The sequence below is a fragment of the Neurospora crassa genome, linkage group II, assembly GCF_000182925.2.
Source record: "Neurospora crassa OR74A linkage group II, whole genome shotgun sequence".
Classification (NCBI taxonomy): domain Eukaryota; kingdom Fungi; phylum Ascomycota; class Sordariomycetes; order Sordariales; family Sordariaceae; genus Neurospora; species Neurospora crassa.
Window position 1 is genome coordinate 2,339,518 of NC_026502.1, and position 22,019 is coordinate 2,361,536.

A 22,019-nucleotide genomic window follows, 5' to 3' on the forward strand; every position below is an offset into this window, starting at 1 on the left:
TGGCCGGAGACATTTAAACCCACACTGGGTGGCTGCATGGCTACCAGGTCCAGCCAGGTACGAACCCCATGCAGCGAGAATATCTAGGTCGCACTACATCAGGGCAACAGGAAAAGCATGGCCTCGTGGGCCGTTCAACAAACGGATAAAGATAGCAAATTGGATGACGCGTGTTTGATGGCTATGATAATCAGATTCTGGTGTACCTTTGCCCACCCAGGGGCTAAGAAAGTCATGTTGCGACTGTCACTCAAGGCACCAACTAGAGCAAGCTTGGGAGTTATTCAGCAGGGGCATGTGCAGGTACAGCTGTGCAGGCACCCAGGGGTGCACCACGGTGCTATAGAAATGGTTTGAGTTGTACCACACACAGAGGGGAGTCGGTAAGGTACACACCTTCACTTCCACTTCCTCTAGAACACGCCAACGGAAGTAGAAGCTAGGTCTATCCAGGGCTTTTCTTTCGGGACGCAGTATACACGAATACCATTAGTACCTAGTACCAGCTTCGTGTCATCAGCCATTGGAAGCCATAAAGAGGAATACCTACCTCTAGCTAGGTTAAGATCTCAACTGTGTAGATATTTTATTCAGAGGTACCTCTAGTGTAGGTAGCAGAGATGCCTTGCACGAGCAAGCCGAGGCTGCTAAAATGTGCGGTTACCCAAGGTGTTAGTGCCTTCGCGGGCGGTCACTATGCAACGGGCACTCGGCACGCACTATCTGACTTGTAACGCACGGCCTGAAAGTGTACTTTTCGCTCGCAAAAGAGTGCCCGAGGTGCCCGTTAGGCCTGGTAACATTCATAGGCTTCATTTCTGTTAGTGCACTTGCATTTAGGTATTTGTACCTCCATTTGCACCTTTACGTACCTGAGTATATGCAAAATATATTTGAAAGCTTCACTCCATGTGGTGGCACCCTCTGCACTTAAACGCACACTTGTTGATGACATGCAAAACCGTGCTCAATACCCCGATTGGAGTAACCGCATGTGCCTACGAGCTAGCGATGATCTATTTTCTCCAGACATTGGACCTCGTGGAAGAAGTTCGAATAAGGTGTACCACGCAAGCGAATGTTCAAGCAGGAGGCTCTGTGCCCGTTCACGAGCGCGAACCCAAAACAGCGGGAACGGTGGTACGGACCGTTCCTGTCATCCTCAGGCCATCGGGCAAGCTCTGGGTAGTAGAGGCACAGCAGACGGCCCGGACTGTTGGATGTCAGGATCAGGTAGGAATGTTATCATGTACCTGAAATAGGAACATGTTACTGCAGTACGGCAGTGATTATGTGGGCGAGAAACGTGCCTCCAGTAGAAGTCATGATGAGAGGTGATGGTTTCGTAGGCTTCGGCTGTTGACTTGTATTGGAGTCGCGCATGGTCTGGAAGGCCCTTGATACCCAGCTTTGGGGGTTTAAAGTTCAGGTTCATTCGCTTACATTGGCTTCTCCACCATTGCAGCTCCTATGTACATTTGTCAAGACACTGAGGGAGAATAACAGGAACAATAGCAATAATATGAATCATGCTTTGTGATGGACAATGCCAAGCACTGTCTGGGGGTCTCGGTCTTTCGGATCCTCTTTCTGTTTCTTCTTGGATGATATCTTGAAGAATTTGTCAGATACCTCGGTGCGTTAGCCTCGCAATGTACGTACTGTGACAGCTATGATGTTGGCATCGATGTTGTCCCGGAGACCAGGAGTTCCCGCGTGGAGGCTCATCGGACCCCTAGTTTCGAGCTAACGATCGTGGGTTCGGTGTTTAAATAAATTGCTCCGATATCTGGGACATCTGGGGCATCCGGCTAGGCACCACGCTTGCCGGCTAGACGTGTATTGGATCTGTGAATAACTTGGATGTCGCCATTTGATTGCTTCGAAGGGCAAGTCAACGAGTCGAGAAGTGCTTCGTCCCATCATCGATCGCCATCTCAGCTTTGACTCCTGCCGTCTACACTATTGCACAAGGGGCACACAATGAATGAATGCCAGGTGTCGATCATGATCACTCGGACAAGTCTGACACTCCAGACATTGTGAACTCAGACGTTGCAATCATGTGGATGATTAAGGGTGAAATGGCTTCCAGGTTCTGCAGTGATTTTCATTTGATTTGCGCGGCTTGTGATGTTTTGGGCATGTGTGCAACTGGTCTCTGCCAGTGACAAGTCCAAAGTTGAGGCCGGTTTGAGGTTTGGAGACCACAATCGGCGGGGTGTGGAAATGGTGGACCACGCACGGGACAGCGCTCCTGGAGGACTGGAGCAGGGGGGCTCCTCTGAGCAGGTGTGGATTGGCTAGTAATCATGCCAGGTGGGTCTTGGCGGGCCCTTGGCTGTCGTAGGTACTTGCTCTACTTGCCCAAGATTCCCGGTCCTGGCCGGGCAGTTGTGTATGTAGCAGGTTGGTTGTGCCTGCCGCAATTACCTCTCTCTACTTTACTTGATGGAAACTCCAGGTGTCTGTCATTACTAGTGCAGTCTTCAACTCTTCTCTGCAAGACACTCGGTCATCTGTCATTCTTAGTTGCACACGTGCACTTGCTTCCATTGCTTTCCCTTTGCCTTTTTGGTTGATCCGGAACCCCGTGAACAAGCCCGTGACCCCCGCGAGCCGTCCAATGCGTCCGTCTCGACATCGACCATCTCGGGCTGAAAGTACTCCTCGACTAAAGAAACACTTCCACTTCCACCTCAAGGTGCGGTCGGGGGCTGCTGCAGAACAGCTCCATCTCGTCCAAGATTCCTCCTCCGCAGCCAACTCCGATTGCGAACCATCTCCCTTCCAATATCCCCCTTCGCACGCTCTCCGCACACGCGGCTGCCCGAGACGATCCATCGACCCATTCGCACGGCAACCGGAAACAAGGCAGTTCCTCCTTTCTTGCTCCACACCCTGCTGAGCGCTTGCGATACTCGGAGGACGGCGACGGCGACGACTCCAACGACTACGGCTCCTCCGAGTCCTCGTGGATCGACACCGGTGACATCGCCGAGCAGCTCGATCACGAGGATCCTTTGCGCCAGAGACTGTACGATACGCTAGAGGACGACACCCTCGTTGGCGTTGTCCATCATCGTCATCCGAAACGTCATCGTCACAGCGGCAAGCACGTCCATTATCACGAGTCTGTTTCTAGCTCCAGCGCCCATTCCTCCAGGCCGTCTGGTCAAGCTGGAGTAGTTGATAAGGAAGCAATTCGCATTCCCGACGCCGCCCCCCGAACTGTCTCGCGGGCCGAGCGCCTTATTGCTAGCATCATGGCGGGAACACGAAACCCCATTCATGGCCTTACTGGCAAACCGCTAATGTTCGATGTCTCCTGCTGCCCGGCAATGTTTTGACTTGCATGAACTACAACTAACAACTCGTAACAGCTACTTCACTTCCATTTTTGTGTCATTAGGCGTCTTTCTTTTTGGATATGATCAGGGCGTCATGTCCGGCATCATTACGTGCGTGAACCCCCCTCTATTGTGGCTTCCTGACACCCCATACCGTCACGCTCGATAGACACGAAGACCGAGTAACTGATGAGATCTGTGCAGCGGTCCGTATTTCAAGGACTATTTCAATCAGCCAACAAGCGCGCAAATAGGCACTATGGTTGCGATTCTGGAAATAGGTGCCCTCATCTCCTCGCTCCTGGTGGGCAGAATTGGTGATATCATTGGCCGCCGCAAGACTATCCTGTACGGATCGTGCATCTTTTTCGTGGGCGGTGCCTTGCAAACGATGGCCACTGATATGGCCATGATGATGACTGGGCGTATTATTGCTGGCTTGGGTGTCGGCATGCTCTCCACTATCGTTCCGGTCTACCAGTCCGAGATCTCGCCTCCTCATAACAGAGGAAAGCTTGCTTGTATTGAGTTCTCGGGTAACATCATTGGTTACACAACCTCTGTCTGGGTAGATTACTTCTGTGGGTTCCTTGAGGGTAACATCTCGTGGCGTCTTCCGCTTCTCATGCAATGTATCATGGGCGCGTTGCTCGGACTAGGAAGTCTGATTATAGTGGAATCACCCAGGTAAGTACAGCCTTTTTTTCAGTGCTCAGCTTCCATTGATTGCTAATCACGATGTTAGATGGCTCCTGGACAATGATCATGACGAGGAGGGCATCGTCGTGATTGCCAACCTGTACGGCGGTGGTGACATCCATAATCCTCGCGCCAGGGATGAGTTCAGAGAAATCAAGATGGGCGTGTTGCTTGCGCGCCAGGAGGGCGAAAGAACATACAGTGAGATGTTCAAGCGATACAGCCGTCGCGTCTTCATCGCTATGTCGGCTCAAGCCCTGGCGCAGCTCAACGGCATAAACGTCATCTCGTACTACGCACCCCTCGTGTTCGAGTCTGCAGGCTGGGTGGGCCACGACGCCGTGTTGATGACTGGCTTCAACGGCATCACTTACTTATTGTCGACGATTCCGCCATGGTACATCGTCGACCGCTGGGGTCGTCGGCATATCCTCTTGACGGGTGCTGTGGCTATGGTGCTTTCCCTGTCCGCTATTTCGTACTTCTTGTACCTTGATACTCATTGGACACCGTCTGCAGTTGTGGTTATGGTCATGATTTACAATGCGGCATTCGGATACTCATGGGGCCCCATTCCCTGGTTGTACCCGCCGGAGATATTGCCCTTGAAGATTCGATCCAAGGGTGCTAGTCTTTCAACAGCGACGAACTGGGCGTTCAACTTCTTGGTTGGAGAGATGACGCCCATTTTACAAGAGTTGATTCACTGGAGGCTGTACTTGATTCATGCCTTCTTCTGCGCTGTTAGTTTTGTAATTGGTGAGTATCTCCTTACAGCGACCCCTCAAGGTATCCAACTAACGGAGTTTCCAGTATATTTCCTTTATCCCGAAACTTGCGGTGTCCGGCTTGAGGACATGGACGCCCTCTTTGGTGATTCCACCAACGCATTTGGCACGCCCACCGTCAGCACCCCGTCACTTCATGCTGAGGTTGATCCTCTCGTTGGTCCGGGCTCACCCGTGCCACGGCTGGATATTCGAGGTCGGCCACTCGCCAGTGCGGCCATTCCCGGCCTGCCGATCGATCCTCCGGATGAGGTTGAGATTATAAATAAGAGTTCCTCCAACCAAAACAGGGGCGGAATCGGCGGCTTGTTGTCGAGGTTGGTTGGACGGAGAGGGAGAGGAAGTGCCGAGGGATCTGATAGTGGTAGCTATGCGCCACTTCGGCAAGGCGATGACTAGATCTTGGATACATTCCGACTTCAAGTGAACAGGGTCAATCCAAAGCAGTTATACCTTGTGTTCTCTTTGGATAAGTGCGCACATAGACGTTGGATATCAGAAATCTCAAGGGAGCGGTGCGTTCCAGAGCCCGGATAGCGAAATAGATTGGAAGTGCTCGATTGTCTGAGAGCTACATTCTCCTCTCCTAAAAATTCAAACGCGGTTGTCATTTTCCACCATAAGGTCCTGCCTTGCTTCTATCTTGCTTTCACTTTGCATGCTCCTGGTAATGTCCAGTAGCACAACAATACCCAAAGCACTCTCTTACCCTAATTCTCACCACAATAGCTTTATCCTACATATATTGTCCCCTCTCATCCTTCGCTTTCTAAAACATATTCCACTCAGGAGGCACCAAGGTAGTCCGCGCAACAGGCGCACCCATAGGGGTGCTAGCTGCACCGTTACTACCGCCACCAGCACCGAAAGCTCCACCTTTGGTCGTACCTGTACCTGTACCACCGCCACTCCCCGAACCCTTCCACCGAACAGGCTCAAGAGCCAAGTCGATCCCCTCCAACTGTTCCCTTCTTACTCGATCTCTTACTTCAAAGGTCACGTTTCGTCCATCCAACTCTGCCACCTCCTTGATAGTCGCGGTCACCGCCTCCTTGGCAGGTTTTTCGATGCCGAAAATCCCAGATTCGGCACACGCTCGGCATCCACTCCCGCATCTGGATCCAGAGTTGGTAGAACTGGTACTGGTGACACCCGACATGTTTGTGGTGGAAGCGGCACTTGCACTCGTCGCCTGCGAGCCTCCCCACCCTGTACTTAGAACCATGGGGCTGAGGGGGCTTAGGCCTGGTAACTCTCCGTTTCCGCTTCCATGTGCATCCCCGTCAATTCCATTCTTGATCTTTGTCAGTGGAGTGTTGGGCATTCTTTGACGCGTCGTGGGCGTACGTGGGTTCCGCGTCATTGTTCCGAACCCGAGTTCATGAATCTCACGAGGTCCATGAGTCCCTCCCTGAAGCTCTTGAATCCCATGTGGTTGTGGTCTATTCGCCCCATACAGTCCATGTTCAGGTGCTGCCCCTGGGCGCCAAAATCCCCTTTCTCTTAACGCTGCCGCCGCCGCCTCCTTTGCCTCCCGCGCTCGCTTCCGCCGACGAGGCCCGCGGTACCACCATGTGAAGAGGATGAGGTATATAACTGCCAGGGCGCCGATGACCGAGCCGAGGATGGCGGATTTAGGGTTGTGTCTCTTTGGGTTTTGGTCTTCTTCTGAGGGGGTGTTGGCAGCGGAAATATAAGTGGGGATATCGGAGGTTTGGGTCTCGGGAAGGGTTTGGGTTGAGGATGTTGAAGTCAAGGTAGGTGGGAGGGCAATGTCACCGGAAGTGGAAGTGGATGGCAGGAGAGTGTGGGCTGAGTGGGTTTGTTGGAGTGTTGAGGGTTCTGGTGGCTGTGACGAAGATATGGGTATCACGGGCTTTGCTGTTGAAATTGTTGGGACGGGCGCCTGCACATGGGAAGCAGTGAAGTTGTCATCTCCGGTGGTTAAGGGAGCGACAGTCGAGACCGAATCCCGCTTACCGCTTGATGTAGTGGTGGTGGCGGTGGTAGCAAGTACAGAGGTTCCGAGAGCGGCCTTTTGATCCAGCATGTAGTTGTGAATCGTATAATGACCGTCGCCGCAACCGACACTCCAGTATGGATCTGCTTCGTCGGTATGAGTATTCGTTAGACGGGTGAGTTGGCAATATGGATTAGATGCGGCATGGCTGGTTTGAGATATCCAAATTAGTGAACTGGGTTTCATAGGGAAGGAGACCATAGAGGAGACGAAAACAGATGGACATACCATCTTGTTGTGCCAAACTGAGTACGTGCCTCGGCAATACCGCAGCCATAACTGCAATTATAAGCATCGATACACCAGGCATTCCATCCGCAGTTGTCGACGATGTCGTGTCTGTCTTTGAGGGAGGACTTTTTCGAGCAGAAGCCAAACAGCCGGTTCGGTGGAAACATGGCACACACCATGTCCTCTGGAGGCGATATGGGCATGAGATGGGCATCCTTAGCGACGGCATAGCCGCAGACGCTGGTTAATATTGGAACATCAGTTCCACCAATTTGGCGTCGTAGTGCTGCCGCCGAAGTGATGACTGCCGGTGTTGCTGCGCTTACGGGTACTCCGCTTGGAATCAGTGCCGCCGTGCTCGTGGGCACCATTGAAGTTATCACGGCCATCGTGTTGTATTCGACGACTGATAACGCGAAGTGAGGGTGAGCAAGTCAAAAGATCTCCATGGGCACGATGTTGAAAGTGAAGAGAGTCGGGAATACGGTTAGAAGATTGCTCCCTCCTCGGCCGTTCACGTCTCAGCAGTTATGAGCGAGAAGAAGGCGTCACACCCCGCCAGGGAGGGAGCAAAGATGGGGATCGCTTTCTTTCAGCTCGGTTCCCGTCGTCGAGTCGTACGATCAATTGTAATAGTCCGATGGCGGGTATAATAATTCCTCCCACGGGAAAGGGCAAAAGAGGGCGGGAGCTTAATGTGTCAGCCAGGGGAGAGAACAAAGCGATCCATGTTGACTAAAGATATTTTTGGACAAGGCTCTTTGTGCGCCATGCTGTCAGGTCGAGAACAATCATAACTTGAGCTAAGCGTCAACACGCTATACTTAGGCACCTGTTCAACTAAGTAACTGAAACCTCTCTTGCCCACTGGTACGGAAGCTTGAGCAAGTTGGTGGTTGCCCTTGGACAAAGGGCATACCCGGTTGGTTGGAGTCCGTGTAAGTGATAAGACGTAAGTTACGCTATCGGTCCACATCCTGATACACATATGGTACGCTGACAATACCTACCAGCCATGATGGTCCGTGCTGAGTTTGCGTCTGTTCACTCGAGTCATCGATTGGCTTGATGATTACATAGCCGTTGGTTGCATCCCATCAGGACTTCAACACCCGTTACACCCTATATCATGTCGAACCAGGAGCTCGTCCACGCCTACCGACATCTTCTACGATGGTCGTTGAGGGCCGTGCAGTTCTCCAAGCCGGCGCGCTTTGTGGTTCGAGACACACTCCGTGCAGCCTTCCGCGATAAGAATGGCACTTTTGAGCCCTCGAGGGTCAAGTCAACGTTGTGGTTTCTCGAGTCGGCCGCGACGTATGTCGGGGTGGAGCACAAAATCATCAAAAATCTGGTACACGTTAGGTATATCCAGAACAAAAGCACCGGGCCATGGAGGATCAGGGCGCAGACGCTTTCCAAGTCCCAGCAGTAAGTCAAATAGAAGAGGCGAAGAGGCTGAAGTGCAAATGCTGAAGAGAAGGAACCCAACAGGAGAGCGCTCAAGGATCCAGTGTATGAAAAGGAGTACGAGCATTTTGACAAGACAATCGCCATGTTGAACGATACAATGAACTTGTGTTTACGGTAAACAAGTGTCCGAAGTCCGGGCAACAGTGGCCAGGAGCGGTTCGAAGCCGGCCTCAGTGCCAGCGTTTTGTATGGGCATGCCCCCGGCCCTTCAAGCAGATCCACGGACGGGAAAAAGGAGGCGATCACAAGGGGCCAAACCGAGTCAGATGAGTCGGCTCCAATTGTCGTGATTACTCCACAAATTGGAGACACTTTTGCACACCGTCGGATCTTTCCCCAGGTTTCTCCGCATTGGATTTTTTATGATAGTGGTGTAAATGGTGGTTTGCGGTCTTGTCAATGGGGTGGCCAGCCATGTCCCACAAGTGAGGCCCAAAAGGACGCCGTCGATGCTCACAATGCGCTTCCGAGTAGCAACATCTAGGCTTCGGATGATGGTGGACTGCGGGCTGTCAACCAAAAAAGGGAAGGTCAACAACTGGAACATTGGGAGAACAGATGCGCGAGGAAGGGTTGCGGCACGTATACAACAGATATAAGGGTCAAAACACCCAACAACGGGATCTCGTGTTGCATGCGGGAAGCGGCTACAATTAGTTCATGCTCAACTTACCCGCCATGCCACCTTGTGGCGCGGTTTCCGTTCTAGGCGGGTTTTACCTCGGGGCTGCTGATGAGAGCCAAGATGTGACTGGCCTATCTCAGTTCTAGAAACCTTTTGAGATTAGATTGTAAAACCATGGACTCCTTTACTGAAAAAGTGTACAACAACATCTCCGCTTCTGGTGGTTAGCAGCAACAAAGAGGAAACACGGAAAGGGTCCCTTTTGATTATATAACGAACCACGATCGAACGTCGGTGGCGAGATAACATGCGCTTGTCCCTGTTTCAGGCAAGCATTGCTGCATCAGTGACGGTATGATGTTGGCTGGGATTGAGACTATAAGGCCGATCCCATTTACCGACGGTTCGAGATTGCTTTGGCACTGGAGATCTCCAGAGCGAGTTATTGACGGCGATTGCTGTAGTCACACTGAAATGGGCGATTGTCAACTGCAAAGATGAACGGAAATGAGACGCCCTTTGAAGCCACGGGGATCGTGGCCCCACAAGAAGCAGGCCAGATCGGTCACATCCGTCACATTGTGGGAAGAAAACAAAAACAAAAAAAAACCAAAGTTTGAAGCGGTGCAAGCAGCATCTTGAGGTACCGGTAAACCCCGCGCCAGTTGCATTACATGGAGAGTACATGGGAGAGCTTTACCTCGGATTTCGGGCAACAGTGTTAGAGACTTGGAGGGGGCTGTCACCAACTTCCAAAAAAACGAAGGCAGCACCAGAATATCATCCGTCATTATAGTGGAGTTCCCCATCGTTATGTCCATACATATCGTGACTGCCTTTGTTTCCACTGCGACTCAGCCGAGAGAAATGGTCCAACGGCGAAAGGCGCCCGAAGACTGCCGGACCGGGACCCAGCAAGCGGTCACGATGCGTGGAAGTACCCGCCATAGCTCCATTTCCCGTAGCATCGTGACTCCGAACCCCCGGTCTGGAATTCCGTCTCTGCAACAACTCCAACTTTCCACTTCCTCCTCTTCTCTCTCCAATTGCACTCCCACACCACCAGCTATTGCACGCCTCTGTACACTCCGAGTACCTGTACACTCGTGCCGTCACAAGCCACCATCAGTTCCAACAGCAGTCCCGACGGAACAGTGCATTGCTAGCACACACACACCTCACCACTGCATTCATCGTCGAACCCCGCAACCAACCCGGGCAAGCTTCACACTCGCACGACAACTTTAAGTGCACTGCATTGCACCCAGAGACAGTCGCGGTTCCAAGCCTACGCTACCCGGTCACCTCGAGCTCCAATCTCTCCAGCTTCCTGTGTTCCAGTCACACAGCGTCAACTAGCTACCCTTCAACTTCCCACTCGACGGGAGGTACCTTACGATAAGCAAACCGGCATCGCCTGCCGTCTGTCGCTTGTCGCCGTCCATCGGTCAACTGTCATCCGACTAGGGAATAGGGACGCCCTCGGCACCAACCAATCCCTATTCCCCTTCCCCTCTTCGTCGATCAGGCCTCCGGCCCTTGAATCCTGCCTCAAACTTGTACATTCGCCTTCTCTCCGACTCGTTCCACCATCAGAAAAAGCTCAATAGTTGCGCGGGACCACCCATTGAGAGCTACATAGGGGAAGGGACACCGGTTTCTCACCAGACCGAGAAGCACGCGCGGGGTGGGGTGTCTTTGACGGACCTTCGCCAGCCAGCATAACGGCGTTTTGCAACTGTGCCCAGGACTTTGGTCTCGATCGACGAGACCACTGTCTAGCCGGACGGGCCTCTTCCGAGTTGATCCCCGGCAAAGGGCAGTCCCCCGTTTTGCAGATCATATACGAGATTAGAGCTACGACAAGGGGCGACTTCGCGCGCCACGAGATTATCAACAAGTATGCGCGCGACAGCAACCCTTCCAGCTGCCGATAACGCCCTCCTCGACGACAGCAGTATATCGAACAATGGCCCAACCGCTGGCCACCGTCGCCTTGCACCATCATTTCCCATCATGTCGCAACAGAGCAACAGCCAGGAGAACAGTACATCGCTGAAAGGGAGCTCTAAAGATGGCTCAAATGGGGGAACCAGCACGAGCACGAGCAGCCTTACAAATGCCGGTCCTAGCAGCGATGGGCAGTTTTGGAACAGCACACAACGACTGGCGAAAAAATACCGCACCGAGGTTGCCGCTTCGGCCTCGAGCGTGCTGTCCACCATGTCCACGTTCCCCCTTGATAGCGTCAAGACACGGATGCAGACGTACAAATATGCCGGATTTGTCGATTGTGTCAAGCAGACATATCACACCGAGAGGCTCAGGGGCTTCTTTCGAGGTAGGTTATTGCGCCTTTCCCGGCACCTTGCCCGGGGTTAGTAGTGCCAATTTCCTGACTCCTGCCTTGAATGACTTAGGCGTCACGGCCCCGATGCTCAGCATAACTGCGGTACGGACTGTGTCGTTTTCCATCTATCAGCGCTCCAAATACGCATATAGTGACTGGGTCAAACGCAACTTTGGCTTTGATGTCATGAGCCATGTCGCCTCCCACGGGTCGTTGCCCAATTTCTGGACTGTTGCCACCTTTGGCGCCGCTGGCGCAACGGCCGGATCGTGCATAACTTTGATAGCTTGTAAGTCTGTGTGCAACAACCGAAGAACCTCTTTTGAGGAATTCTTAAAATCGAAAGCTAACGCCGTGCTTCCGAAAATACCATAGGCCCATTCGAGTTGACTAAGCTCAGCGCGCAAGTTTCAGTTTTGATGGCAGACAAGAAGAATTGCCTAAAACCGGGAAGCCATGCCATTGCTGCGAGTTACCAAAACAAGGGAACTCTGAAGACAATGGGAAACATTGTGAAGCACAGAGGGCTGGGCGGTCTTTACACAGGATTCGGCTTGCATTTGAGTGGGTAATTCTTTGCGATTCTATGGTTTCAGAAGATGCTAACTAGGCTGACTGTGATAGCCCGAGATACCCTCGGTACCGCCATGTACTTCATTACTTACGAAAGCAGCAAACAGCTGCTTACTACTTTTGGCGGGGCTGGCACCCATAACAACCCCTTCGCAGTGTTGATCGCCGGTGGCATGTGCGGAATAGTCTCTTGGGCGTTAATCTGTAAGCCGAGATCTCGGATCATCATGGCGTTAAGATAAAACTAACTGTCAAACCTTTCTCCAGACCCGGTCGACTCAGCCAAGAGCATTTATCAACGCAACTCGCTCATGTATTCCAAGGGCGAAAAGGTCGAGCCCGTCAAGATCCGTTTCTTCCAGCGCAACATGTATCGCGGTCTTGGTGTATCAATGGCCCGGTCTTGTGCTGTTAACGCCGTCTTCTTCTCGTCGTTCGAATTCCTGAAGAAACGCATTAAGGCCATGGAAGACCATTAGCATCGTCGCTACACATCCCAGAAAAAAAGAACCGGTCACCATCGGCGAATGGTATCTGTCGGGTTTTGTGCAACAGCAACCATTCTTTAGAGGTGCATAGTGCTGGGTTATGCGTCACAACATTCAGTACCGTGAGCAGTTGGGAGACTACGCATCATTTGAATGGCGCAGTGTATACGGGGAGATATTTCAGGGTAACACGTATAAATCATGTCTGCGTATCGGCATTGCGAAACAGAGTCGCATACAGCAGGTACGCAAGAGATGTCTGGCGAGGGATAACATCTCGGCTGATCTGCATCGAGGAGGAAGTTCATATTATTTGGTTTTATCTCAGAGGATCTACCTCAGGGAAAGGAGATGGTGCATACGACAGCGACAAGCTTGTCTGGAACGGCGTTTATTTTTTACGGTTCAGTTGAAGTAAAGTGTTCGGGCGTATCTCCCACTCAGCACACTTGGGAGAGGTGTGTAGTTGATCGGTCCTGTTTGTGAAACATACTTTAGGGAAAGGACCTTGGGACATCGTAGCGAGTGCAATTAGAGCGATCAAACACCAAAGAAAATATCCTGGCTGTAGCTGGGTATTGCGATTGTGTCTGTCTATTTGTACGATGTCACAGAGCTACGAAGTTTGTGTCGATGGTACAGCTGCTAAAGAAACTAACCACGGGGCTAGAAAGTTTGTCCAGAGGGTCCGTGCTTGGGCTTAAACTCTAGCGCTCAGCGCAGCGAAGGTTCAATTCTGGTCATCGCCTTTAGTATACAAATAGTCTACTTTATAAAATTTAGTAAAACCAATGATTCGTGGAAGAGATCCAATGTCATCAATAAACCCGAGCAGCAATAAAGGCGACATCCATCGGTTCGGCTCCTTGTCTTGAACTTGTATCAGTGGCAGGACAGGTAGAGGGTTGACGTTGCTGTGCGCTTACCAAACCCTAACCCTTGTCATTTTAACAATTTTTCATTCCCTTTCTTGTTGAACTTACACTTCAAGTTACTTCACCTTCCCGCCCAACCTGACTTCATCCTTTCATTTCACAATAAATTCATCCGCCGTTAGTTGCCGCCACCATAATATAGCAACGGGCACTTTGCACAAAATGCCTGGCCGTGCCAACCTACGGCATGGCATCGACCGCGATGTCTACCAGCTCGTCGTGAAACTGGAGATTGAGGAGGAAGACAGGCGAGAGGCCATCATCGAGAAGGAAGGCAAGAACAGCAAAAACCTATCGAGCAGGCGAGGGCTCTCAGTCTCATCCGTTTACGACTCAATAAAACGGTCCAACTCGAGTCTTGCGCGCCAAAAGAAGAAACTACTGGAGGACTCCATCGAGCGGGTGCTCGACCTACGACGAGAGGAGGCCAAAAAGGACGCGGTCGAGGATTCGGACGATGCAATTGAGGCGGCGGATGAGGCCGAAGCGGCCAAGAGGAACAAGTCGGCTGAGGCGACGGCTACAGGGTTTCTGAACAAGCAGATTGCGAAGGCATGGGGTTTGGCCGCGCCGAAGCTGCCTGCGACGACGGCAGTGAGTGGTGAAGGTGTGGCGGTGGTGGAAAATGGTGGAGGGGAGGCGGGTGCCGCTGGTGAAGGGGGATCGGGCTCAGTTCCACAAACCCCCGGACTCGGAGCGGCTGCTGTAGCTCCAGGATCATCTGAGAGACAGGCGAATGGAGAGCCTAGAGGAAAGAAGAGAAAGGCGGAGAAGATATCGAAGGAGAAAGAGGTCGACCGGTCGCCGCCCACGGGCATCTCCATCAAGGACATTGCCGGTGTGGACGATACCTTGGACAAGCTTCTACACGAGGTGTGGTTCCCGCTTTGTGCGGGTGAGGCCTGTGCCAAGATGGGATACCGTTACGACAATGGCGTGCTCCTCCACGGCCCTTCGGGCTGCGGCAAGACCACGCTTGCTCACGCCGTGGCTGGCAGCGTTGGCGCCGCCTTCATTCCTGTCTCTGCGCCTTCCATCGTCGGCGGCACCTCGGGCGAGTCAGAAAAGAATATCCGTGATGTCTTCGATGAAGCGATCCGTCTCGCCCCGTGCCTCATCTTTATCGACGAAATCGACGCCATTGCTGGCAAGCGTGAGAGCGCTAATAAGGGCATGGAAGGCCGTATCGTAGCGGAAATCATGAACGGCATGGACCGCATCAAGCAGCAGACACCCCTTGGCAAGAATGTTGTCGTTCTGGCCGCCACCAACCGTCCGGACTTTTTGGATCCCGCCATCCGTCGCCGCTTCAGCGCCGAGATCGACATGGGCATGCCCAACGAGCGCGCCCGCGAGCACATTCTCAAGTCCCTCTCTCGCGACCTCAACGTGGCCGACGACGTCAATTTCGCCGAGCTTGCCAAGCTAACACCCGGCTACGTCGGTTCCGATCTGCAGTACGTCGTCAAAGCCGCCGTGTCCGAATCCTTCCGTGGAAGTCTCGACGCCCTGCTCGAAAAGGCGCGCCAACTGCGCGCTGCCGCTGCAGAAGCTGCCACTGCCGCTATCACCTCCGACTCCCCCGAGGGCCACGAAGAGCAACAGAAACAGATTCAAAAGGAACTCGACGACACCCTCACCGGCATCTCCCAAAAACAGCGCGACTGGCTCCTCCTCGAGGACCACCGCCAAGCCTCGTGGTCCGACAGCTGCATCACCATGGCCCAATTCCGCCTCGCCGTCTCCCGCGTGCAGCCGGCCTCCAAGCGTGAAGGCTTCAGCACGATACCTGACACCACGTGGGCGCATGTGGGCGCTCTTGACGAAGTCCGCAAGAAGCTCGAGATGAGCATCATCGGCCCCATCAAGCGGCCCGAACTTTTCACCAAGGTGGGCATTAAACCGGCCGCCGGTATTTTGCTCTGGGGTCCTCCAGGCTGCGGTAAGACGCTGGTCGCCAAGGCCGTAGCCAACGAGTCCAAAGCCAACTTCATCTCCATCAAGGGTCCCGAGTTGCTGAACAAGTATGTGGGCGAATCCGAGAGAGCAGTCCGCCAGCTTTTCGCGCGCGCCAAGTCCTCGGCCCCCTGCATCTTGTTCTTCGACGAGATGGACGCCCTGGTGCCCAAGCGCGACGACTCGCTCTCCGACGCCAGCGCCCGCGTCGTCAACACCCTGCTCACGGAGCTTGACGGTGTTGGCGACCGCAGCGGTATCTACGTCATTGGCGCTACGAACAGGCCGGACATCATTGACGAGGCGATCAGAAGACCGGGCAGATTGGGAACGAGCATCTACGTCGGCTTGCCCAGCGCGGAGGATCGGGTGGACATTCTCCGAACACTCTACAGGAACTCGATTGCGAGGGCCAAGGCTTCCCAGACGGCTGCTGCTGCTCCTCCTCGTCCTACGCCTACTACGACACCCGCTGTGGAGGGAGACGTAATGGATATCGATGGCGGCTCTGGCGCTGTTCTGCCAGGCCAACAAACGCCCTCGGCCACCGCCGCCGCTATGGACGAGACCATGCAGGAGGCGGAGAAGCAGCTGGAGCGTGTCGCGCTGGATTTGCGCTGCACCGGCTTCTCGGGTGCCGATCTGGGCAACTTGATGCAGGCGGCTGCCCAGGCTTGTTTGGAGAGGGCGTACCTGAGCCAGATGTACCAGTCTAGTAAGGAGAGTGGTACGCCAACGGAGGAGGAGAAGGTGACGGATATGGTGGCTAACCCGGTCATCACTCCGGAGGACTGGGAGAAGGCGCTGAACGAGGTGAAGCCTAGTGTGAAAGATCCGGAAAAATATGTCCATATTGATTAGCAGATGAGAAGGGATTGCAACATGGCGTTCTAGGGTTTATAAAAAAATGGTCTTGATGCTTTGATAATTATACCTATAGATTTATTTGGGTATCGGAAACATGAAAATTGCCGATTATGGTAGGCATGTTGCGAGATGAAGCCGTCAAATTCCACAAGTCCAACAAGTCATGGGACGGTTAGGTAGATGTAAATTATCGCGTGAGCAGAGATGCTTTATTGTATTTTGAATGCAGTTAGATATGACAGTCCTCCATTCTTTATAACATCATCATCAAATCTGAAAAATGCCTGCCTCGCTTTTGAACGCTCAAAAGAAGCTGACCAGTGATTACTCTGTCGCCTTCAATCTCGCGTGACCGTCAAGCACCAAACCATACATACACGGCAGGAACGGGATCAAGAAAGGGGGTGTAAGGGGGAATGGGGTATTTCTTCGTAACTTCATACAGAGGAGGTTTTGAGATATCGTGGTTGTCGAAAAACAACCAAGAATCGCCGAGCACAAGTCGTCTAGTCTATGGTCCAACAACGAAGAGGGATGTGCCAAGCCCGTCTAATGCAAAAAAAAAATCTCCCTTTTTATTAATACAGTCCCATAACTCCTCGAGAACAACGCCCATCATCAAACAGATTGCATTTAAGCAGTAGCCTCCTTCATGAAGCTGTGGGAGTGAAATCGAGTTAGCTTTGCATTTTTTTTTGAGTGACAAATATAGGGGAGCAGCGCATGACGTACGTGATGATGTCGTTCCTGTCCTTGTCCTTCTTGAGACCACCGAAGGCCATCTTGGTACCAGGGATGTACTTCTTGGGGTTCTCGAGGTACTCGAAGAGAGTGTTCTCGTCCCAGGTGATGCCCTTCTGCTTGTTGGCATCGGTGTAGGCGTAGCCGTCGACGGAGCCGGTCTTGCGGCCGAAGAGGCCGTGAAGAGCGGGGCCGATCTTGTTGCCGCCGCCCTCCTCAAGGGTGTGGCACTGAGCGCAACGGGTCTTGAAGAGGTTGGCACCCTTCTTGGAATCACCTGGTCGCAAGTTTTAGGTTAGAACGGCTGTTTATCGGCAAGATAGCAAAGCGCGGCTCTGATCATTCTGATATTATCTCGGTAGTCTCGGCCTCGACTGTCGTGGTCGTGGTGTCCAGGAGCAAGACCTTGATGGCTGGAGATCTGGTAGATGGTGGTGAGGGAAGTATGTCGTAGGGCAAGACATGCTCCGTGGCCTCAAGCCGACGTGGCCAATCTCCCATGACGGCGCGATTTCGCTCCGTCAAGTGATCGTGTTTACGAAACAAGGAGAAAATGCCGCGCAACCATCGGAGTCGGGATCGGAAACCGAGGCCATGCTCGAGGTGCCCTGTCCATGGAGATGCTGAAGAAGCCGTGACCGAGGGGTGGTAGCCTCTTCTTCAACTCATGTGGACATTGCGAACACCCAATGGCTCAACCAGCGAAACTAAGACCGGCGGACGGGCGGATGACGTTGACGAGCCGGACCGCCGAGACAACAATAAAAGAAAGAGAGCGCGTGCGCATCATGGCGTGGGTGAGGAGAGGAGAGTGGGATACATACCGGCAGAGAAGCCCATTTTGACTGATTGGTTTATGAGGAAGCGTTAAAACCGCAAAGGTGTATAGGGAATACTGGAAGTTGAGATGACTGAGAACAGGAAAGGGGAAAGGGAGAGGAAGAAAAAGCTCCGGTGAGGCGTAAGAAATAGTAGGAACAAAAAAGTTGCAAACCAAGAGTGGAAAGTGACGGGATCCCGGCCACACGGCGCCAGTCAGTATTGCAGCGTGCAATCCATGCAAGCCAGCCTCCCCCCGGCGTCCGCGCTCGCTGTCTCCAGAAAGCTGGCTGGCTGAACACCGCAACACGCTGAGGATCTTGATCCAACTTTTTTTTAGTCCTCAATGTGCTCACAGCTGGCAACCACTCGCTGGCAACGCCCTCCAGCCAATCCCATGTGGCATTCGCAATCTCGAGCACCTTCGTTGACGATGACCTTGGCCAAGACGTGGACCGGAGCCACAGCCTGAGGCTGGAGAAGGCGGGTCTCATACAGCACATTGGCCAATGACGTGCCCAACGTTAGTCAGAGGCGCTCTTCGACGGCCATCGCTGCCGGGTCGGGGACGGGCAAAGTCGGAAATGGCCCCACAGGAGCCACAATGATTTGCGGACAGACGAATTGTGCCTGAAAGAACTGCGATTACGATCCAAACCACAATACCTCTACATACGTACAATACAACCGACGGCCCGCGCTAGCCCCATCAGGTAGAGGAATGTCATCGCGAAGGCCATCCACCCAATCTCATCACCCAATTTTCATTTTTTTTTTTTTTTTGATGCGGCATGGTAGCGGCAATTTCTTGTGTCATGTTGTTACCCGTGGTCATCCGATTGACCGATTGAGCCGCAAAAAGAACCAAGGCCGACTTCTGGGCACCCTTCCGACCCCGACCGCCCGATCCACAACACCCGGCCATCCACGTCGCCGCCGGGGAATCCCACCTTTGCGATTCGGCAGCCTGACCCCACACCCATACAGCAGCGACCTGATGCGGCACGGCCTGTCGTCCAAAACACTCAAGCGCATCAGTACCACTAGCAAAATTCCAAACCCAAAATCTTGACTGGAGTAGCTGTACTGCTGTTGTAGCCACGCAGCTGGGCGCACATAGGGACCAGAAGGGGAAGAACAATAATACAGACCATGTCGTCAGCAACCTCCACCATGATCCCCCGCTTTCTCCTCCCACAGTACGGGCGCATCTGGCAACGGCCCACCCAAAAGCTTATCCAACGCCGTCTCGCATCCACAAAGTCAACAGCGGAAGCCAACACAACGCCATCCGGCCAGCGCGTCCTCGCAAAACCCGAGCGCTTTAACCCTCCTTCACACGGCTCCCGACTTCCCAACAAGAAAAACGTCCCGCGGCACTATGGCGGCGACCTCAGCTTCCAGGAGAAGCAGGCCCAGGCGCAAAAGGAATACCCGGGCCTGATGCCCGGCGAGGGAACCTTCGGGTGGTGGTTCTGGAATAACAAGTGGTTTCACATGTGTTTGACCTTGGTATGTACATATTCATCCCATCTAGCTCAACCCCTGCTTTTTCTTTCCCTTTCACGATGGCCCAGCTCCCCAAGCTCTCAGAATCAAAACTTACTTGGAGAACAATAAAGGGCTCTCTGTTCGCCATAGCCATCTACACCGCAACCGAGAACTTCAAGCGCACCTCTCCCTTCGCCGACATGCTCCCTGCCCGCGGTGACTTTTTCAGCCACCCCATCGACTCCTTCAGTCACCTGGGCCATGTCATCCGGCTGCACGAGGCGCACAAGTCCGCCGAGATCTCGGCCAGGAGACAGCGGGCCATCGACGACGTAGCCAAGCGGACCATGTATAGGAAGGCGCACGGTCTGCCCGAGGAACAAGGCATTGCGGGCTTCATCAAGCTGAAGGAACCGGAGCGGATTGCTAGCATGTCGAGGGGGGTGTTGGAACCGGAGGTTACTGCGTCTGCCGCCAAGGCAGAGCCGCAGCAGGAGGAGCAGCAATAATGGGCCGTTGCTAACCTGAGGCGGGAGTGAAGGTGGTGCAAGGAACCTGCGGCTTGAGATGGAAATGAGGGAATGGGGCGTGGGCAATTATAGCGTGGTATAGCGCTGTGATTCCGATCACGCTGCCCCGCGGCTGTCTCCGGAAGAAGGTGGAATGGAAAGAGGTATAGTCTACGGAAGAGGAGATGCTTGTGATGACTATGTGTACGATTAAGTGTTATTAATGACTTGACGGGCAGCGGGCACAGAAAAGCATGTTTAGCGTTAGATTTTGGAATAGGGGTATCTTGTTTTGAGTTATCATCAAGCCTCCATCTATCTTGTTCCCCGAGCACGCCACATACCACAGCTCTTGAGTATGACTGACCAGGGCTCCTGCAATGTATACGATACACGAGTGGATATGCCTCTTTCATGTACACGCCAAAGCTCTGAGCCTCTTCCGATATTCCGAACACAACAGACCTATGTGCCCACACGATAACCGGACAAGAAGTAGCGGAGCGTGCTTTGCGACACTGGCCGCCGATATACCATGGCGTTCGGTGGCAACCAGATAGTAGTGCCACTAGCTTGGTTGCAACCTTCAGTTCAAATCAACCCCATCCAGCGCATCCAACACCTCATCGGCCACGCCTCCCTTCTCCAAAACCTTCTGCACCATCGTAGCCATTACCAACGTCTTGGCGCCGCCTCTAGGTGCCTTCCACACACCCTCGACGGCCTCAGACTCGGCTGTCCTCGCCTGTTCCTGCTGCTGCTTCTTCTTCTCGGCATCCTTCGCGCCCGCATTCGCTCCATAAGCGCTATTGCTTGCGTTGGGAATACCAGGAGGGGTCAATCGCGAAGGGGGATCGATTGTTCGCACCGATAGAAGGCGGAGGTTGTGTCCTTTTGTCTCTTCAGTGTCGATGTCCATTGCTGTGGGTTTGCTGCTGGTCGTAGAAGTGGTGGAGGAGGAAGATTCGCCAACGGAAACGGCCAGCGCAACGTCGGCGACGGCTAGCTCCTCCTTGGAAGGGTCGAAGATGATGTTGTTACCAACGGCCATGACGAGGAGGGTGACGGGTGGCCTGGCAGCAGCGGGGGCTGGGGCCGTCGCTTTGGAACCTTTCTCTGAAGGTCTGGGGTAGAGGTAGGGAGCGGCTGCCCAGTCGTCGTCGAAGAGGGGATCTTCGTCGCCTTCGGACTTTAGGCGTGGGAGACGGGCCGCGAGGAGGGCGAGATGTGTGGTTAGAGAAAGGAGGGGGAGGGGATATGAAAGCGGCGGGGAGATCAGAAGAATCTGTCGTCAGAACTTGATGTTAGTGGCTGTTGGTTGCGGAACGCAGACAGAGAACATGAAGACATACGTCAAGGTAGAGCTTCCAGTGAAACCTTTGGTTGATCCACAGCCTCTTTGTAAACTCGCCATCCGCCAACAGCGCTTCACTAAGCATGGCGGAGAGGAACACAGTCCCCGCGTCGTCGTCTCTGTACCCGGGAATTTCCACCGTCATCTCTACCCAGTCGTTGTCGCCCTTAATCACCTCGTTCTGGTTATCGTCCAAGTCGTCATCGTCCTCAGCACTTTCATCTAGCGAGGGGAAATCGTGTCTTGTCCTCGTCCTCTCGACTTCCGCCTTAACGCCAACAATGGCTTCTGTACCGTCGGCGAAGCAGATACGTGCGCTGCCATTGGTGCCAGGGAGAATGCCTGTCTCAGCGACGAGGGGGCGGAACTGTGTAGGAGAACGGCCGTCCGGGCGGATAGGAGGCGTGAGGCTGAGTGAAGCGTGGAGGTAGGCAAGTTCCGCCGGCGAAAGCAGGACGTGCTGTGTGGACGCCATGCTTATTTCGAGATTTGGTAATTCTGGGTTTCTTGCGTTTGTTTACTTGGCCCCCTCTATGCGGCGCAGGTCTCTTGCGCGTGATGCTTTGAAATATATATTTGCGATTGGATTTTCCCTAAAATAGCGATGGAAGGTCGCAACACAGCGAATGACTGAATCGGTATTTCGTCTTCTGGAAATTGAGCCGGAGGAGGTTGACAAGTTCCGCCGTCAGTGAAAATGAATGATGTTTGGATCTGAATTTTTGGAGGGGCCGCTCAGCCTGACGCCTG

At 53.3% G+C, this 22,019-nt stretch overlaps 8 protein-coding genes across 8 annotated transcripts; 5 read left to right on the plus strand and 3 right to left on the minus strand.

The window, feature by feature from the left end:
* The first annotated feature begins 2,422 nt into the window (after positions 1-2,422).
* NCU01813 (high affinity glucose transporter) lies at positions 2,423-5,460 on the plus strand. Its single transcript, XM_951398.3, has 5 exons — positions 2,423-3,316; positions 3,384-3,461; positions 3,555-4,037; positions 4,096-4,808; positions 4,863-5,460. Exons 1-5 carry the CDS (start codon positions 3,267-3,269, stop codon positions 5,234-5,236), a joined length of 1,698 nt encoding a protein of 565 aa, XP_956491.3. The 5' UTR covers positions 2,423-3,266; the 3' UTR covers positions 5,237-5,460.
* Positions 5,461-5,591: 131 nt separating this feature from the next.
* NCU01812 (hypothetical protein) lies at positions 5,592-7,513 on the minus strand. The gene is made up of 2 exons (XM_951397.2): positions 7,086-7,513; positions 5,592-7,005 (listed from the first exon to the last, which is right to left on the minus strand). The coding sequence occupies exons 1-2, from the start codon at positions 7,475-7,477 to the stop codon at positions 5,607-5,609; spliced, it is 1,791 nt and encodes a 596-aa protein (XP_956490.1). The 5' UTR covers positions 7,478-7,513; the 3' UTR covers positions 5,592-5,606.
* Positions 7,514-8,154: 641 nt separating this feature from the next.
* Positions 8,155-9,384, plus strand: NCU01811 (hypothetical protein). The gene is made up of 2 exons (XM_951396.2): positions 8,155-8,519; positions 8,583-9,384. Exons 1-2 carry the CDS (start codon positions 8,218-8,220, stop codon positions 8,677-8,679), a joined length of 399 nt encoding a protein of 132 aa, XP_956489.2. The 5' UTR covers positions 8,155-8,217; the 3' UTR covers positions 8,680-9,384.
* A 587-nt stretch (positions 9,385-9,971) lies between these two features.
* NCU01810 (hypothetical protein) lies at positions 9,972-13,252 on the plus strand. The gene is made up of 5 exons (XM_951395.2): positions 9,972-11,527; positions 11,607-11,825; positions 11,912-12,100; positions 12,161-12,313; positions 12,377-13,252. Exons 1-5 carry the CDS (start codon positions 11,089-11,091, stop codon positions 12,586-12,588), a joined length of 1,212 nt encoding a protein of 403 aa, XP_956488.2. The 5' UTR covers positions 9,972-11,088; the 3' UTR covers positions 12,589-13,252.
* Positions 13,253-13,557: 305 nt separating this feature from the next.
* NCU01809 (AAA family ATPase/60S ribosome export protein Rix7) lies at positions 13,558-16,460 on the plus strand. Its single transcript, XM_951394.2, has one exon. The coding sequence runs from the start codon at positions 13,695-13,697 to the stop codon at positions 16,347-16,349; it is 2,655 nt and encodes an 884-aa protein (XP_956487.1). The 5' UTR covers positions 13,558-13,694; the 3' UTR covers positions 16,350-16,460.
* A 64-nt stretch (positions 16,461-16,524) lies between these two features.
* On the minus strand, positions 16,525-18,302 carry cyc-1 (cytochrome c-1). The gene is made up of 3 exons (XM_951393.3): positions 17,921-18,302; positions 17,088-17,373; positions 16,525-17,013 (listed from the first exon to the last, which is right to left on the minus strand). The coding sequence occupies exons 1-3, from the start codon at positions 17,934-17,936 to the stop codon at positions 16,989-16,991; spliced, it is 327 nt and encodes a 108-aa protein (XP_956486.2). The 5' UTR covers positions 17,937-18,302; the 3' UTR covers positions 16,525-16,988.
* A 364-nt stretch (positions 18,303-18,666) lies between these two features.
* On the plus strand, positions 18,667-20,295 carry NCU01807 (hypothetical protein). Its single transcript, XM_951392.2, has 2 exons — positions 18,667-19,427; positions 19,538-20,295. The coding sequence occupies exons 1-2, from the start codon at positions 19,068-19,070 to the stop codon at positions 19,913-19,915; spliced, it is 738 nt and encodes a 245-aa protein (XP_956485.1). The 5' UTR covers positions 18,667-19,067; the 3' UTR covers positions 19,916-20,295.
* Positions 20,169-22,009, minus strand: NCU01806 (3' exoribonuclease). Its single transcript, XM_951391.2, has 2 exons — positions 21,268-22,009; positions 20,169-21,200 (listed from the first exon to the last, which is right to left on the minus strand). Exons 1-2 carry the CDS (start codon positions 21,742-21,744, stop codon positions 20,502-20,504), a joined length of 1,176 nt encoding a protein of 391 aa, XP_956484.1. The 5' UTR covers positions 21,745-22,009; the 3' UTR covers positions 20,169-20,501.
* Between the last annotated feature and the right edge of the window lie 10 nt (positions 22,010-22,019).